The sequence below is a fragment of the Asterias amurensis genome, chromosome 9, assembly GCF_032118995.1.
Source record: "Asterias amurensis chromosome 9, ASM3211899v1".
In the NCBI taxonomy this organism is placed as follows: domain Eukaryota; kingdom Metazoa; phylum Echinodermata; class Asteroidea; order Forcipulatida; family Asteriidae; genus Asterias; species Asterias amurensis.
In genome coordinates, this window is record NC_092656.1 from 23,152,062 (window position 1) to 23,170,374 (window position 18,313).

At 38.0% G+C, this 18,313-nt stretch overlaps 1 protein-coding gene across 1 annotated transcript in view; it reads left to right on the top strand.

Annotated features, from left to right (window-relative positions):
* Nucleotides 1-18,064, top strand: part of LOC139942086 (endophilin-A3-like) — a 28,135-nt gene extending 10,071 nt beyond the window's left edge. The window contains exons 3-10 of the mRNA XM_071938778.1: nucleotides 505-577; nucleotides 1,356-1,478; nucleotides 1,739-1,872; nucleotides 2,957-3,023; nucleotides 9,984-10,084; nucleotides 10,860-10,963; nucleotides 11,917-12,050; nucleotides 12,756-18,064. Of these exons, the coding sequence (XP_071794879.1) occupies nucleotides 505-577; nucleotides 1,356-1,478; nucleotides 1,739-1,872; nucleotides 2,957-3,023; nucleotides 9,984-10,084; nucleotides 10,860-10,963; nucleotides 11,917-12,050; nucleotides 12,756-12,940 (921 nt within the window). The 3' untranslated portion in view covers nucleotides 12,941-18,064. The remainder of the gene's footprint in view (nucleotides 1-504; nucleotides 578-1,355; nucleotides 1,479-1,738; nucleotides 1,873-2,956; nucleotides 3,024-9,983; nucleotides 10,085-10,859; nucleotides 10,964-11,916; nucleotides 12,051-12,755) is intronic.
* Nucleotides 18,065-18,313: the final 249 nt, after the last annotated feature.

The window sequence follows — 18,313 nt, forward strand, 5'->3', positions numbered from 1 at the left end:
TATAGGCCTATTGTACCAAATTTTAAATTTTGAATTCAAACATTTAGTGGCCTGACACCAAACATTGCCAAAACTGCTGGCCTCAGGTCAGTGGTCCAGTACAAAAGATTAGTCTGGAAAACTGAAAGGAGACTGCTGTATGTAATGTACAAGCTCTGTTTTTGAGATCGGAATTGGTAGGTCTTTGTATTTTTTGTACAATTACTTACCATCAAGGCAGTACACAGGCTAAATATTTATTTGTCACCTCATTATATTTCTAGTACAGCATTTTGTACTGATGTAAATATTGGTTTTTATTTGTTATCACACAAGTTCAAGTTCCAAGTTCTCTGATTGTGAATGTAAACATGACCCTGAAAGTGTGGATCAAAAATCTACGCTGCATACTATGTTTATTGCAGTATCCATATTGGTTGTTTGGAAAAAAGGATGGACATTATTTGTTAATATTTCTAGCTTATCTTCACCAGTTCACTTTAAATTTTATCTCCCTTCTTGCAGAAAGTTGATGTCACATGTCATACAGTTGATGATTTGATGACGAAAACAGTGGAATATCTACAGCCTAACCCAGGTAAGACTTTAAAAGCCCAGTCCCACTGCTGAACGATAACGATCATGACGCAAAGAGAACACTTTCTATTGGTTGAATATGCACACGCTCATTCAACCAATAGAATGCGTTATCTTTGCGTCGTTATCGTTATCGTTCTCGTTATCGCTGCAGTGGGACCGGGCCTTAAGCCTTGATTCTTGGGGGTAAGCTGATAAGGGCTACTCATGAGAAAAATTTCAATTTATATAATTTTGCAAGGGGCACCACAGAAAAAGCACGTAAGGCCCCAGGACACGATACACAAGACTCTATGAGCATTCAGCAATATACATTACATGTACTTGCTTCTGATTACCCATGAGTTAATGGGTACCTATGAGAGTAGAGATTGTTGATGATTAGAAACCCATGCACCAGTTTGGCTGTCGGTGCTGCATACTCCTAAGGAGTTGAGTTGGTTTTAGGAGTACTTCAGGCCTGTTGAACAGGGCCCAATTTAATAGAGCTGCTTTTAAAAGCACAAAAAATAGCGAAGCGCAATCAAAGTTTGCTTACCAGAATAAGGGTTACCAGCCAAACTACCATGTCACATTTACAATTTGTGACTGGTATCCTGCTCAATTCTGCTTAGCAGAAAACTGTTTTAAGCAGTATTTTCTGCTTAAGCAGCTCTATGAAACTGGGCCCAGTGTAATAATATTGTGAGGCACTTTGAGGGGCCTACGTGAATTTTGTCTAAAAAAGCGCATAAAAAAATACTCCTTATTAAAGTTAGTAATATTTTTTAACAATACAGTGTCAAGAACATTGACTAAGTTCAGAGGCCAGAACAAAGGAGTGAAGAGTTTACAACCGGTCGGCCTATTAGGAGAAGTGATGGTCAAGAATGGTAAAGATCTCGGAGACGACTCCTCATTCGGTAAGGAACATCTTGATAGTTTGAGATCAGGTTTCTCCAGCAGAGGAAATCGGGGCCTTGAGTTTCAAGAATATTTTCTAAAATATTATGTTGGCTCATAGTTTGGAACTTTCCTTGGACCAAAGATACTCTAACATGACAAGAAATGTTTTCTTCCTAACCCAAGCCTAGCTGTTAAAAAAGGCCATTGGTTACAATCGAGCCTTGGTTCACAGAGTTCAAGTAACACTCTTGAGGTTTCCTCTCTTTGATATTTCCAGGTTCAGCGATGGTAGACATGGGAGAGTCATTTAGACAACTCTCCGAGGTTAAAGACGCCTTTGATTTAAACGTCAAACAGAACTTCCTCGATCCCATGGATCATCTTAAAAACAAAGACTTAAAAGAAATAAATGTAAGTTGTGTATTTGTATAGTTAGTCATGAGATGCTTTTGAGATCTGGGCCCAATATCACATCAACTTGCTAAGCATAGAAGCTTAGGAGAAACAGGTAAACTACCAGCCAAAATGTCAAGGTCATTACTTTGTTGCCACTGGTTACCAACTCATTTTTTGCTCAACAGAAATGAGCTAGATACCAGTTGTAAATTGTACATGTGACATAGTAGTTTGGCTGGTAACCTTATTTTGGTACGCAGAATGTTGTTGTGCTAATGCAGCTCTATGAAATTTGATAAATTCAATAGATTTGAAAAAGTCTAAACTTTGTATATGTTGTATTTCGCACACTATTTTGGTTGCAGAGGCTGCCAACTCCCACTGACTCTGCAGAGAGTTCCCTAAAATATTAAAACCAACCTTTCCACGTTCTGATGAACAAATTTGAAAAAATTTCCCTGATTATGGAATTTTTTGCCCCTATCTTGAATGTATTTCTAAATATCTCTGTGATTATTGTACAAAATCTCCCTGATTGCAAGATACAAATGTTGGCAGCTGTGTGATTGATGTAGCTTTCTACAAACTTAATACAAGATCAATGTTCATTTAAAGGCAGATGGACAATATCAGTGTTACTCAAAATATTTATTAGCATAAAACCTTACTTGGTAACGGGTGTTGGGGAGCTGTTGATAGTATAAAACATTGTGAGAAACGGCTCCCTCTGAAGTAACATAGTTCTTGAGAAATAAGTAATTTTCCACGACTTGATTTCGAGACCTGAAAATTAGATTTTGAGGTCTCGAAATCAAGCATCTGAAAGCACACATTATTGTGACAAGAGTGGTTTTTCTTTCATTATATCCTGCAATTTTCACGGGTTTGTTCTGTTGTGCCTATGTTTAGATACACCAAGTGAGAAGTCTGGTCTTTGACAATTACCAAAGGTGTCCAGTGTCTTAAATACAAAGTCAACATTCATTAGAAACCTCACAGTATGAGTTTCATTTTCCACTGTACTAGTTCTAAAACATGGTTTTGACAAATGACTGAATTAATAATAGTAGTTGACTGTAAGTTTTACTTTCTTTCACAGCATCATCGTAAGAAGTTAGAAGGAAGGCGGCTCGACTTTGATTACAAGAAAAAGAAGCAAGCGAAAGGTAAGCATTTAGTTACTCAACCTCACAACTGTCCCCGTATTTTCTTTTAGAGATATTAGACATCTACTTTTTCTCTTTTAACAGATACGTAGTCATGATAAAACAAATATTTCATCACATGGTATAAGAAATATAAGTAGGAGTCCAGGTTATACAAAGCCAATTGTAAATCAAGACGATAAAGCTTGTTTTTGTTGCAGCTGAAAGATTTGTATGTACTGATGTATGGCATCTTCTACAAACCAGCTTAGCTTAATTTGATGTGCTAAGCCAAAAAAGAAAAGTAGTCACAAACAGAAATAAGTTCTGCACTCAGCAATGTTTGTTTATTATGCATTAGATTCTACAAGTACCAAGTCTTGTGTGTATTTAAACATTGGGACACATTAACCCATGGGAGTTTGTTTCCTTCATGCGTGAAATCAATATGTACCTTGGACCAACGTGGAAGAAGAAAAAAAGGTTAAATGCGCGAGAGATTTGCACAGACTTGAGTCAGTGAAATTATTTAATCTTTCAATTCAATCGGTTGCATCATAACCTTGCAATGTTTCTCCATTTATTGTCCCCCACCCCCCCCCCCCACATTCTCATTCTTATTTTTGTATTTATTATTTTTTGTGCATCATTTTTGCGAGCAGGTTTATCTGGGTTGGTCGGTATGTTGGAAATTTGCACAATACTATTTGAAGAATTTTTTTTAAATTTTCTGTTTTGACCCAGTAGTTTAACATTTTAGTTCGGTGTCACAAAATATTGTTTAACTGTCATTTTGTCATGGTAATCCTACTACTACTAACATTGTCTACACATTTTTGATTTGTGACTACAATTTTGTGCATAATTTATGTCTAGGCATGTTAGAGATACACTTTTTGTTTTCTATGTACATGTACTAGGCGCGTGATTTCTTAGAACTGGTCTTGATTTCAGGATTTTCTCAAAGCCTCCTTAAGCCTTCAAAGTTTCTTGAATGAAGTGAAGAAATCAGCAAAGGGAGAATGAAATAATCCACATTGTGTCCAAACCTGCAGTTTTGTCTGTCTGATGATGCCCAGAGTCTGTAAACCTCCATAATTGTAACATCTGAGAGCCTCTGTGTCTAGAATAAGGGGGAACCCAGACCAGCAAGATATTTTTTTCATTAATGTTCACACTCAAAATCTTATCAATGTATTTGACAACATTTAAATTCAGAACTCAGAGTCAAATTGTTGAGAGTGTACAATGGATGTTAATTGCATGTCATTTAATACTACAAAAGTAATAGCTTCGAGTGTTATCATGCAACCAACTTGAAAGGTTTCCAAATAAGATGATGTTTAAGTTTGTAGCTATTGGACTGCAGTCAAGCCTACAATGTAGCGTTGATGTTTACTCTTAACAACTCAATTTGCCATTAATTGTTTTGTAAACTTTAATGTATCTGAATTTGTCCAATGCATGTCAAAGTAAATGTAGGTTAGAAAACTGACATGGCAATTTTGTCATGCAAGGAATCGCACTACATGTGTAGTTCCCCAAACAGTAAAAGGTTAGTAGTGCTAGTGCTAGGTCCCATGACACACCCCTGGAATGCTCACACACACAAAAGGGAAACCTTGAAGTTGACACTGTGTTCCTTTAACACAGGTTGCTGAGAATTATCCAGTGCTTAAGAGGGAGCACTATGAAGCGCTAGGCCTAGAATTACCATAGAATTCTTGTGGCCAGAAAACTGCATTTTGTAGGTCTACAACGTGTAAATCTTCAAATGGATGTAACAAAACAAACAACAACAAAAGTTAAATAGCCTGGTGCGTTTTTTGTGGAACAAAAGCATTGCCATTTGTTGTAGAGGGGAAATTGGACAAGTTGTTGACAAGAAAATATTTGCAGTTGTTATTAGGTCATTTAAAGTTTATGCACAGTACTGTGTATGTGATCCCTAATGCAAATTCATTACATGTTAAGTCTGAATCAGGGTATCATCTCAACTTGTCTGTAACACCCATGCAATATCTATACCTTATGTCAAAGCATGTGTGATACCTCCCGGGCCCAATTTCATAGAGCTGATTAAGCACAACAAAACTATGCTTACCAAAATAACCTTACCAGCTAAACTACCATGCCACATGTGAAATTAGTGACTGGTGTCCTACTCATTTCTGCTGAGCAGAAACTTTGTAAGAAATTTGTTTGTTGTTAAGCAGCTCCTTGCAATTCTGCTCTGGCTTCGATCTACAATGTACTCAACCACATATTGTACACCCTGCCCCTCCACCCCACACTGTTCCACATCAGACTTAAAATCATTGTTACGGGGCCTTGCGAGATGTTGCAATGTAGCTCTGACTACACCTTTAGCCTCATCTTTGGCGTTGGCCTGAATTGAAAGTATAAGGCTTAATCCAACTCATGGCTATGGCTTTGGCTGCAACGGCAACATGAACGAATAGGCCTATACAGTTAGCCGGCCATGTCCACTTTACAAGCCGCTAATTCAGATATATTTGGCTGAAGGCTTAAAGAATGATTGGGCCGTTTGCCTATTACATGTAGATCAAATATTGTCTGGTACAATGATGTGCTTCATCACAAGTTACCAATTTGAATTCCTCTGACTACCAAGACACTTGCTATGTCTTATGATTAAGGGCAAGCTTTTGGGTAGTTACAAAAGAGACGGCGAACACACAAACACCATTCTAAGTGAGTTTGTTTATGACACAGTGGTACCAGGGTTTGCTCATCTGGAGGTTGCCATGCAAATGCTTGCCTGAACTATTTGACATAGCAACTGTTATCTGAGGAATTGAAAGGGAAGCGGTAACTTGTGACTAAGTTGGCCATTGTACCAGACTTTATTCAAATCAAACTCGTAAAATGGCTTATGTACTGAGGTTCAGAAGTACATTCATACCACACAGCAGTAGCCTACGCATCTACACGATGACATCATCAACTTATCAAGTATGACATCATGTTTCTATTTTTACCTTCCATGTCCATCGCTTATCTCTCCCACTGACTTGGACTAGCAGCTGGTACAGTATATTTTTTTCAAGAGATTTTGTAGCATAGAAAAGTTTTTGTCATGGTGCTTGGATGTTTCATGTTGCTGTCTTGATCAGTATATTCAATTTAAGTATTTAAATCAATCATTTCAAAAGCATGTAGTTCTAGAAATTTCATTCCCAATATAGCGGATCATCAGCATGTGTTGCAACCCCCCCCCCCCCACTGCACCCACCTACATTTGAGCAAAGCATATGTAGCATTTCATTTGTTTGACTTTTTCCCGGGTTTATTTACCCTGAGATATTAAGACTAGAAAAGTCAATACAGACAACCAGAATTCTGATCCCAGTGGTCTGAGTAAATGTGTAATTGACCATAATGGACATGATTCCTGTGGGTGCACAATAGACCGATCCATTAAGCTCCGCCCCATTGCGTATTGACCAATCACAACACATTGTGCAACCAAAGGTCTGGCAAAATAAGGTCCGACATGCGAGTGCGTATGCTTGGTGCGCGCGGAAGAGTTGTGCTGAATGATCATGAGACGAAAAATATTTTAGCATGTAAAAAAGTATTTTCATGACACTGTTTTACTCATTTCTCAAAAACTACAGCACCTAAGCAACTAATATTTTAAGGTACGCTTTCTACCATCATTATCTTCAAACGGTGTAAGTTTAATGTAAATCTGTGGACATTTTGTTTTGTGTTACAAAAAGTACCCAAATCCTTTTAAATTAATGGCAATATAAAAACCTTTGGTAAGAAGCCTACAGCAGCTTGGATGGTAAAAGCATTTTCAGAAACACTTCACTTCCAAGTCATGTGGTTGTAAAAGGAGAGCAGTTTTTATCACCCCACAATGTGAATCTGAGAAGGGTTTATTGTCATGTTCGAAAGAGGAACCAGACTAGGTTTATCACTCCTGCCTGAGGCTTGTTCCTTGATGGTTTCTGAAACAGATTGCGAGTTAATAGAAAATAAAGAAAAGTTTACTGATCAAGTAATTAACCACAAGGAATAAAGAGGTTGTTGGATCAAGTCATACTAGTCAATTTGCCTTTGTTCAACCCAAAATGAATTGTAAAGGAATATTCACTATATTCTGATTCTGATTTTGAATTTTATTATTGGAGTCAGTCAGTACGCTACATGTTTCCCCTAGCTGACAAACTGAGTTGCTGCATGTAATGTTTTCTTATGCATGTCTTCCAATGTCCTGGTTGCTGCATTGTTATTGTTGCTTTTATTTTAAAATGATGAAAAGAAACACAATGCTTTTCCGATCTTCAGTATGAAAAGAATAACATTTTACAAATGTTTCTAGTTTAGATACCTGCTTGTGCTATATTAGTTTGATGACCAGTTTTCGTTGCAAGTGTACGTAGTTTTATTTCCTTATTTAGTTTGAGTTGGGATTCTGCTTGCTGCATGTCTTCCTTAGAGCTTGATATTTCTCACTACATGATTGGCATCATGAATATTTGCTGATATAATTTGTCTTGTGTTTGTCAAAATTCCTGGTTAACTTTAAGCCTTTTCACATGACAGCAATATAACAAAGGTCCCTTGCCCAATGTTTAGCATGGTTAAGAAATGTTACAAATGGACCTTGTGTGAAAGGATCATGTTTATACTGTTCATAAAAGACAACAAATTTGAGATTTCACTTTGGACCTTGGACAGTCCTCCCATTAGCTTTCCTTTCACGCAAAGTTCAACTTGATAAAATTTCACAACCTTGTTCAAATAAAGCAAGGGAGCCCTATTAACTGCTGTGAAAAGGGCTTTAGTCCTCTTTCTCCCTCTCTTACATGGTTGTACATGTAGTCATGATAATCCGCTCCTCCAACACTTTGCAATGTGACTGTACTATCACTGTTTCATGATATGTGTGTAATGAGGTATGGTCGTCTAACTTCGTTTAGATCACTAGGATAGAATCTAGACTAAGTAAATAATGTAGATTATAAACAAGGGATGACTAACATTAACCATGGAGGACCATGTAGTGGGGGTGTATGTAGTTATTCGATGTGCATGTATTATTTCCTGTCTTGTTAAAACATCCACATGGGTAGTCATTATTTGACAAAAAATACATGTACTTGATTTATTCTTAAACCAGAAAATATTTATGCTATTGTAAGGCCGAGTAAAAAAAGAAACATGTTTAGCGTCCGAGTTTCTCAAAAAAAGGAAGGAGGGGGGGTCTTTTTATTTTTTATTTCAAGATGGCTGCCATTCTTTTTAAAATGTCAAATGTCAAATATCCATTTAGTTTTTCTTCTTCTCAAACACACAATACATAAATGAAACATTTTGGTCAAGACATTCAGACAAGACATTCAGATTGTTTTAGCTGAGATCGATTTAAAATAACCTTTTTACACACACACAAAAAATCAAAAAAATCAAACAAAAAATGTGCATAAAAAAAAATATATACAAATTTTTTTTTAAAGGAGGCGGCCTTTAAAAAGGAAGCGAGCGGGGACGCTAAACATGTTTCTTTTTTAACTTGGCCTAATGGAAACAACATTTCATTGAAAGTTCAAGGAGGGTTTATGATTATTAAAAAGGTAAATGATCAGATTTGGACACAATTGGTGTGGGTAGGTGCTTACATTACATGTAGCATACATTTTTTGGAGCGAGGAACAGTCGCTCCAGGAAACCAATGGTTTATCTACCCATGCCATGATGGATCCAGCCGTACTGTTTGTATTGATAAGCAGCTTTCATTTGATTGGATGATCCAGATTATGCAAAAGAGAGTCTTTGGCTAGTCCAATAACCCACATTCACAATACAGGCCCCGTATATTGACCATGGTATGGCAGTCAAATTCTGAACACACTTTCCTATTCAGTCTGCGCGTATTATATGGATGCTTCAAGTGTACTTCATCACTTATTGATACTGAATTGCTTGTCGATTTTTGAAATTTGAGGTTGAATATTTTCCTGTTAAAACAAAGACAAAAAGGCTTCCTGATCGTACATGTGTGATAAGAAATAACAAAGCATAACATTCAATCATAAAGCGTTTTCAACTTAATCTACTTTAGCCACATTTGTTCATCAGTTTCAGGCAAACGTCTGGGTCCAATTACAATTTGTATAAAGCCTGCAAGAACAAAGACTTGCTAAGCACAAAAAACTTTGCTTATAAAAAATAATTTACCCGCCAGAATACGATACAGTTACCATTGCTGCAACTGGTACCCAAAACGTTTCTTGATTCGACAAGAAGTTTGCAGAAATTTCTGCTTAACAGCGTTATGAAACTAGGCCCAGTTCTGTGCTCATGTGCCTACTGTCTATCCATGGTCCCCCATGTTTGGAGTCAACTTGCATGTAAAGATACAGAATGAGGTCTCACCACTAGTGCATGGCGGAAAATATTCATGTTTGAATTTTAAACCCCAAAAGCTCAACCATAAATTTACCATGGGTGATGACATCTGGGCCCAATTTCATGGCTCTGTTTAACGTAATTACTTACAGAAGCAGGGAATTCCATGCTAACGTCAACTGTAGTTTGCGGGTTAGCAAGGAAGTTTTGCTTAAGTGTGAGTGCACACTTCATGTTACTAGGCATTCTTTGTTTACACAGCTAGTGCAGAAGTCGACACTTACACAGTAAGCAAAGAACAGTGATCGTAAGCGCAGAATTCAGGGGTAAACAGAGTTATGAAATTTGGCCTATTAAAAACATCAATGTAGAGTGATATCATTAACACTGCTCTATGAAATTTGACACAATGAGATCATTTTTATTAGAAGATTCATTTCAGTCTTTCAACTCAAATCAATTATTATTATTATTTTTTAGCAAGACATTAGGGGCTAATTTCATAGAACTGATTAACGGTAAACCAATTTGTTTTTGCCTCTTTGGTCAGAAATATTTGAATGTGTTAATCAGTTGTTATCATCTTCCACTTTGCAGGCAGTTCAGTCCCAGAGGAAGAAATTCAAATGGCGGAAGAGAAATTTGCTGAATCCCAAGACTTGGCTGAGAATGGGATGAAGAATTTACTAGAAAGTGATGTAAGTCTTCAATAAATGCTTGACTTATAGAAAGGTTTAGCCAAGCATTATTGTAATAACACGAAGAACAACCTGCATTCTTTGTGTAGTCTGTGGAAGTTTATGTGTTTCTTTTTCTGTCCTGATGAATATTTAAATCCTTCCTCAATGCACACATCAGGATGAGGGGCACGTCTTCTTTGTCAGATCTGGGCCCAATTTCATGGCTTTGCTTAGTTTTGAGTTCTGTGCTTACAATCAGCTCTCTCCGCCTACTGTGCAAGCGCCGACTTTAGTGGTGTAAGCAAAGAATGCCCAGTGACGTGGAGTGCGCACATGCAAAAACTCCCTGCTAACCCATGGATTTCCCTGCTTCACTAAGCGTCGATTCTTTGCTTACGATAGTCAGAGCCATGAATGGGCCCAGAAACGGGGCCCAGAAACGGAGCAGTATGGTTGATACCATTTGTTGCCTTTTACTTGAGACCAACTACAAAGGCACAAATTTTTGTGACTTGCGACTTGACTTGACTTAGATAAATGACATGTGACATGACTTGACTGGGAAAAAATCTAAACTTTTGACATGACTTGGTCTTGAGCAAAAATGAACTCTAACTTCATTTGAGTTGACTTGACTTTAGAAAAAAATGACTTGGTGTTCAGCCTGTCTCTGGTAATATGAAAGAGGACTTTTCACAGTTGGTGCCTGTTCTTCACCTATTGTTGAGAGGTAGAGGTCAAGTTTAACAACAAGCAGTCTGTAAACATATTTATTTACACCCTGCTCTCACAGGTTGAACAAGTTTTACAGCTACAGGCACTGGCAGAAGCACAGCTTGAGTTTCATAGGCAGTCAACAGAGGTCCTGGAAAACCTTCTCTCAACACTTAATGACAGGTATGTCCAAATCATTGGATGGTATTCGATTCATTCCTACATTAAAGCTACACTACATCCAAAGGAAACAAACAAAGACGGCATGACACTGCATGAACCAATTCTTGAACATCAGAAATCCTGTCACTTTTGTTTAATCTCCTCCAACCGAATTCCCCCCCCCCTTCTCCATTTTCCGGAAAGTTCTGATTCTTGATCATCACAGTACCTTGTAAACCATTACATGGTGCTATGAAAAGGAGTAGGTCTCATAATTCAAACATAGTCCCACATACCTTGTAGGAAAATACTGTATGTTAGAGCACCTTGAGTGTCACTGAGTGACGGGTATAAGCACTTTATAAGAAGCCAATAATATTACTATCCCCTTACAAAATCAGCTGGCCAAAATGCTTTTGTTTATACTGGTCTAAGAGTTTGGAGCAATCTTAAAGTTAAGCTCCACCAATCAACTTCAGTACATTGTGTGTCATGGCTGAGCAGAACAGAGCACAAGACTCAAGCTCTGACGTTTCTGATCAGCACAGTGTGGGTTCAAGTCCCAGTTTTGTCCTTCAGCAAGACACTTAACCATTATTGCTTTGTCTTTTGGATATGGGACCTAAAGTCGTAGGTTTCTTGTGTTGTGTGTAGAAAACAATGTGGCAAATCCCATCTCTTATCGATAAGTTGTTCTGGGTTCTTTTACATGCATTACGAGATTTAGGGCACTAGGCCCTATCCGAAGGACGAATAAGTGTCTTGCTGAAGGACACAAGTGTTTTGATTGGAACTCAAACCCACACTCTGCAGATTAGAAACCCGGGAGTTTGGGTCCAGTGTGCTTGACCGCACAGGCACCACACAAAGAACAAAGAAGAGTAGCAAAATGGTTAACACTATCAGGTATCTGAAAGCACTGTTTTTATATTATTCATGTATGCCAATAATTTGACTGATTTGATGTGTTACAGAGTGAATGAAGCGGCGAATCGACCGAAGAGTGAACGGAAACCAAGGAGTACGTTTGACTCTTACTCAAACAGGAACTCAGGATCTGCTGATGAAGCAGATACTTACTCCACGGGCGTTGACTACAACGCACCAGGTAAACCTACATCTTTCTTATACATTCTGGAAAAATATCAGCAATAGGTTTATTTTCATGTGTTTCATATTTTGATTTATAACTGCACACGCATAGATCCTTGTCATTTGATTGGTGGAAAACACATCATGTGTCATTCTTTATTTTTGCCATGTATACTCTTGGGACACTCCAGAATTTAATGTAGGAGTCATACATGAATAACTATAGAATGCTTTAGATGCTCAGCAGAATTGGAGCTGGGTTCCAATCACATGAGAGATTAAGAACTAGTGCCGCACCATCCAGGTCCCATTTTCATGTCTCAGCTTACTACATAATTTGGCGCTTAGTAGAATCTGTAAGAACTGAATTCTGTGGTAATGCCTTTAGACCGGACCATTATCCCTAAGCTGGTTTCATGGTTTGTCAATCTGAGGACCCTTTACATAAAAAGCCCTAACTTATAGCAGGAACATTTTGCTAACATCTCTCGACTAGAAAAAGACACCTAATTGCAAAGTTTCACCAAGAACGTCCAACTAGATTGCAATCGTCTCCATGCCCATGGTCATTGCATTGGTGCTCTTTAAAATGGTCCTGTACAAAATTTAAATATCCACTCCCTTTACTAAGGGAAACATACCCTTAAAGGTCAAGAAATATTTTGTTTCTATCGTGGCTTCTTCCTCTCAAGTGATATGTCTCTTATTTTTCTGTTTGCAGTCGTGACATCTAAGAAAGAACAATGTAAAGCATTATACGATTTTGAGGCTGAGAACGAGGGTGAACTGGGCTTTGCAGAGGGTGATATCATCGAGGTCGTCAGTAAAATAGATGAGAACTGGATAGAGGGTGAGCTGAACGGAGTGAAAGGCTACTTCCCTGCTAACTACGTAGACCTACTCTAGCTTAGCGTGTTTTGTACCAACTAAATCATAATTGTCTACAGTGTATTTAGGATCATGAAGCCATGTTTGGAAAGAATGTTAACCAGGGGGAGATTTGTAAAGCACTTCTTCATTGGCTACTATCCTAGTCATTTCACTTTTGACGGTGAGTCGATTGACACTTGGGTTGCGTCCGACCAGCCGAAAATTACAAAGTCTTTAACAATCCAGTAGCTCCAATGAGCAAACTTGTAGATTAGCTTCACTTCCTGTTGTACACTGGAGGAAAAAACTTGGATGTTCTCAATGAAAACTTAGACACTTTTTTGTTTGTCTTTTTACACTGAAAGACCAGACCAAAACGGACACTACTAAAGGGCGAATCAGTAGTTGTCAAACATGTCACCAAATGCTTACATGAAGCTGCTCATGAGTTGACCCCATAAACTATTTGTGAGCCACAAGGTGTTTTATAAAGTTTGAACTGTCCAATGTGAAGCTGCCCCTGCATCTAGCTGTCTACTGTGTTTATTAATTCACACTGGACCTATCGACCCTCTAGGCCATGCTCAACAAGAATTTTGGAAAAAGAATGAGGAATATTGCAATGTCCCCACACTGTCCAACAGTCCTCAAACAAATAGTGCCATCCCCTAAAAATAATAATAAAACAAAAATGGTTGATTTTGTGTTGCTATGCATTTTTTAACACCTGTGAACTATTTATAATCTTAGAATTAGTTTTGCTAATGGAATACTAAAAATAACATCAAAAAATGCCTGGAATGTGGAATATGCACATGCAAAGCAAAAAGTACCCTGCTAACCTGTGAAGTACGCTTGACGGAGGCGCGGAATTCCCTGCTTCTTTCAGCGCCGATTCTTTGCTTACCGTAAGCAGAGCCATGAAATTTGGCCCTATTTGCTATAATCTGCGGCAAGTTAATATTCCTTTTGATGCGCTTATGGAGTAGAAAGTCCCGCTGATGGGAACTCCTTAAGTAGAAAACATCTGCATGTTTTATGAAATTGTGCCCCTGTTTTTGCAAGGTTAATTTCGTGAAATTGTGACCCCCCCTCCACTCACCAATGGGTGATCCAAACAGCCAGTGGTCTCAATATTGTTCAATACCGTGTATTGCATACTCGCTTCATTATATATTGCATATCAAGACTGAATTATTCTTAATACAAGGTAAACATTAAATGAAGTGACAATTTTCTAACCTTTTTCTACCTGGTATAGGGTTTGGTTTGGGTTAACTGATTTTTCCAGGACCGAAAATAATTGCTTAAAGATTTATTTCCACGGTTATGACTCCTCAATATTGTCCTTTTTTAAATGCGTTTTTAATCTCTGCTCGAAAGTTGTCCATAATTGTGATGAATGTTGGAAGAATGAGTTCAAGACGAATAATAAATGTTTTTATTTTTATTTTTTGTTTAGTTTGAATTAGAATTAGTTTAAAATATAACCTATTTTTGTAAAGACTATAATAAGTTAAGTTTCTCCATAAATATTAGATTTGTTGAGAAGAATCACTCTCTGTGAGTTTCTAAATGTAAAGGGAGGTACAACATTGGTATACTTTGAAAGGATACAAGATATTCAGAAAGTTTCCAGGGCTTGAGTTCTCAAAGAGCTAAGATTGATCTCAACTGGAAATCAATCTATAAAGACACTGGACACTATTGGTAATTGTCAAAGACCAGTCTTCTCACTTGGTGTACAAGTATCTCAACATATGCATAAAATAACAGACCTGTGAACATTTAAGCTCAATTGGTTGTCGAAGTTGCGAGATAGTAATGAAAGACAAAACACCATTGTCACACTAAGTTGTTTACTTTTTGATGGTTGATTTCCAGACTTCAAATTCTAAACTGGAGGTCTCGAAATCAAATTCGGGAAAAATTACTTCTTTCTCAAAAAACTACATCACTTCAGAGGGAGCAGTTTCTCACAATGTTTTATACTATCAACCTCTCCGCATTACTCGTCACCAAGTAAGGTTTTATGCTAGTAATTATTTTGAGTAATTACCAATAGTGTCCACTGCCTTTAAGTAGATCTCTTGCATAACGCGATACACCACAGGGACGCTTGGGCCTCGCGCACGTTGTTCTACTTTTACCTCCATGTTTTTACACACAAAGAACAGCTATCGTCCATGATTAGCTTCCTTGGACCCCAGTGAAGGGGCTTTTTGACCACAGTGAGGGCGCTTTCTTTGCGTGTGACGTCCACGCAAGTGTTCTATTGCTAAGCAAAGTGCAGTGTCACAATACGAATCACCATGGTGATTGGCAACTCATCTAAAGATGAATCCAAAAGTGCTTGAGAAAAACACTTTTGAATCGTTCAAATTGTAAACTACAAGTCCTACGGTCTTGTAGATTTTTCCCTAAGAATTTGATCCCTGTATGTAGCGTATTGCTAATGGCACGCTGGGTTTACATATTTACCAGTTTACCATTCATTTTGTCATTTAGCAAAAAATTGGGAACGTTGCAGACAAGCACCCTTGTGTGGCGTTGGTGCAAGGGGTCAGTTTAATTAGTACTGTCACCTGAAAATAGCGACTAAAAACTAAAAAATTTGGTAATAGAACCCACAATCACCAATGTTGTTCCTTTTCTTATTCAATCAAGAATTATCCTGCATATGTAGCACCTCTGTTGACCCCATGCACGTTCGTCACATGCGGGGACTGATGCCACGCTCACCATGTTGGTGGTCAATAGGTTTACGTTAAAACGTCGAGTCGCCTAAAATGCGCAGGTGAATTGGGACAATAGGAAACATATTACTCATGAAACATATTACTCATGAAAGTGGAACATAATCTTTTAATTTCAAATAATGATGTTTTTGTATAATTGTTTATAAATTATTTGAAAATGTAGAGTTGTAAAAACAAGCACTCTACTTTAATGATGTTGCATTCGATTGAAAAAAGTGCAGCTTTTTAAAAAAAGTACTTCATAATATTTCTGCAGTCTGCGTTTTAAATTGATTTTTGCATTCAAATTGTTTTTCTTGTGAGGGTGAGGGGGAAACTAATGATCCGAACTGCCCCTAAGTTCTTCAACAACCTCTTCCAATGGTTTTGATGGATCCAGAACTGAGATAGTCTAAGCATTGAGCACCAGTCTTAGCGGTTTGGTGCCAAACATACATGTAAGGGTTGTTATGGATAAGAAACAGATTTCAGGTTTTCTTTTTGACACAATTTTTCTGTTTTTATCTTTGCAACAACTAACTATACAAAATAAATAGTTGCTGAGTGAGTTTCCATACCACTCAGTAGTGAGACCACCTTACGATTGCATACACCTTCTGATTGGGGTGTTGTTAGTTTTTTGTGTGAACTGATTTCACGTGACAGTCGTACATAATTTCGCTATGTCATTTAGATGACCAATAAAAAACATTGAAAAAACACAATGCATACAGGGAACCAAACAATATGGCCCAATTATCAGGGCCCAATTTCATGAAGCTTTTAGGCAGAAAACAAATTCTGCTCAGCAAGAAGTGAATGGGGTACTTGCCACAACAATGGTAAATGTTCAGTATTTTGGCTGGTAGCCTATTTTTGCTAGGCAAGAGGTTTCTATGCTTAGCAAGTTTTTGTGCTGAATACAAACTTTATAAAATTGGGCATGGTATCAGGCTGTCTGAATGAAGCAACAGGCTTTGTTATACCTCGGTAACAAACTGGAGTTTGATTGGTCGAGAACCAATCATGTGACACGCATCAAAAACGCATGTTACATGGCTTGACGGGCCAGGTAACATGAAAAGTGATGTACACCGGTGTACATCACCTTGTTCGTTCCTGGCATTAGTCGATTTCCAGCGCTGTGTACGAAACAACCGCGGGTTCGAGGGAATTATTTTTCGTTCGTCTGGTTATTTAACAATGAATAGTCCGTTGTGATAATGTTTGAATATGACAACAGAACGGTAAAACAAAACAATTGTTGCACACTGTGACTGGGGTCCATGGATTTTGTACAGCCTCGCGGGGTGTCGAAACGCCATGGACCCTGTCACAGCGTGCAACAATTGTATAATGGCTCTAGTCATTAGCTGCAGCTGTAGCCATTGGTTGTGGCTGCAGCTAGTAGCTATGGCTAGGATGTGGTTGTTGGCTCCAGGTGCAATCTTGAATGATGGGCCTTATACAGTGAATTCACTGTAGCTTCTACTGAAGCCATGAGTTCAGATGCAGCCTTACTTAATAATAACAATAACTAGTTCATATATAGCCCATTTTACAACAGTTTATCAATGCGGTTTACACTAGTGCCCTGGTGATCGGGCAAATAACATTCCTGTAATCTTTCTCAGCTCCCTGGGAGTATACTGCCCTGAGTTGCTGTGGTGTTTCAGTAGCTTTTTTAAATACATTTATACCCCCTGGTACTTATTAATGCAAATTAGGACATAGTTTATGTAGCATATAAATGAATTGTAAGACATAAACCATAGTTCGTCGGCTTAGTGCCATGAGGTCAGTAATTGCAATTTCATTCTCGTAATGATCACAAGTTCATTAAATGATAAAAGCTTATAAATTTAAAGAGCAACAAAAACTCAAAATCACAAATAAATGGTTTACCTGGAAAATGAATGGTCATTTTTACCAAACAAATTCGCTAAAGACCATTCTTGATCAATAAAACCCATTTAGCAAGGGCTCAAAAATAAGTGAAAGCATATTGAATTGAAATGTCGAGTTGAAAGAAAACAACAAATTATGAAATGAATGCACTAGGCCTATACTGACCTTATTGTCCTGAGCAGACCAATTGTAATGTATATGTGTACATATACTTCAGACTCGTATTTAAATTTCATTTAACTTATTTCTTTTCGTTTCATACCATTCCGAAAACAACATGTGTAATTTAAAAATAAGGAGAAATTTGTTTATGGGCAAGCTATGTGTTTTTAATATTTTGTTTTATTTTAATTTCTGTTTGTACTTTTTACTTACCTACTATTTTCTGATTGAAGATGTTTATTGGGATTTATGGATTCCTGATATTTTATTTCATGTGGAAACTACTTCTATATTTTGTACAATCGAAAAACGATTACGAACAATGGGAATGGTTTTTACCCCCCCCCCCCCCCAAGTAATCTACTTCTCATGCAAACTTGTACAAACTCTCCAAACTCAAAGGGAAAGGTACGAGTGGATATTTTGAAGGGCAGATGCTCCTGCTCTGGCTTGGGCTCCTGGTCTGCCTACTTCGGCTCCGACTTCGGCTCCTGCTCAGCCGACTTCGGCTCCTGCTCAGCCGACTTCGGCTCCTGCTCAGCCGACTTCGGCTCCTGCTCAGCCGGCTCCTGCTCAGCCGACTTCGGCTCCTGCTTTGGCT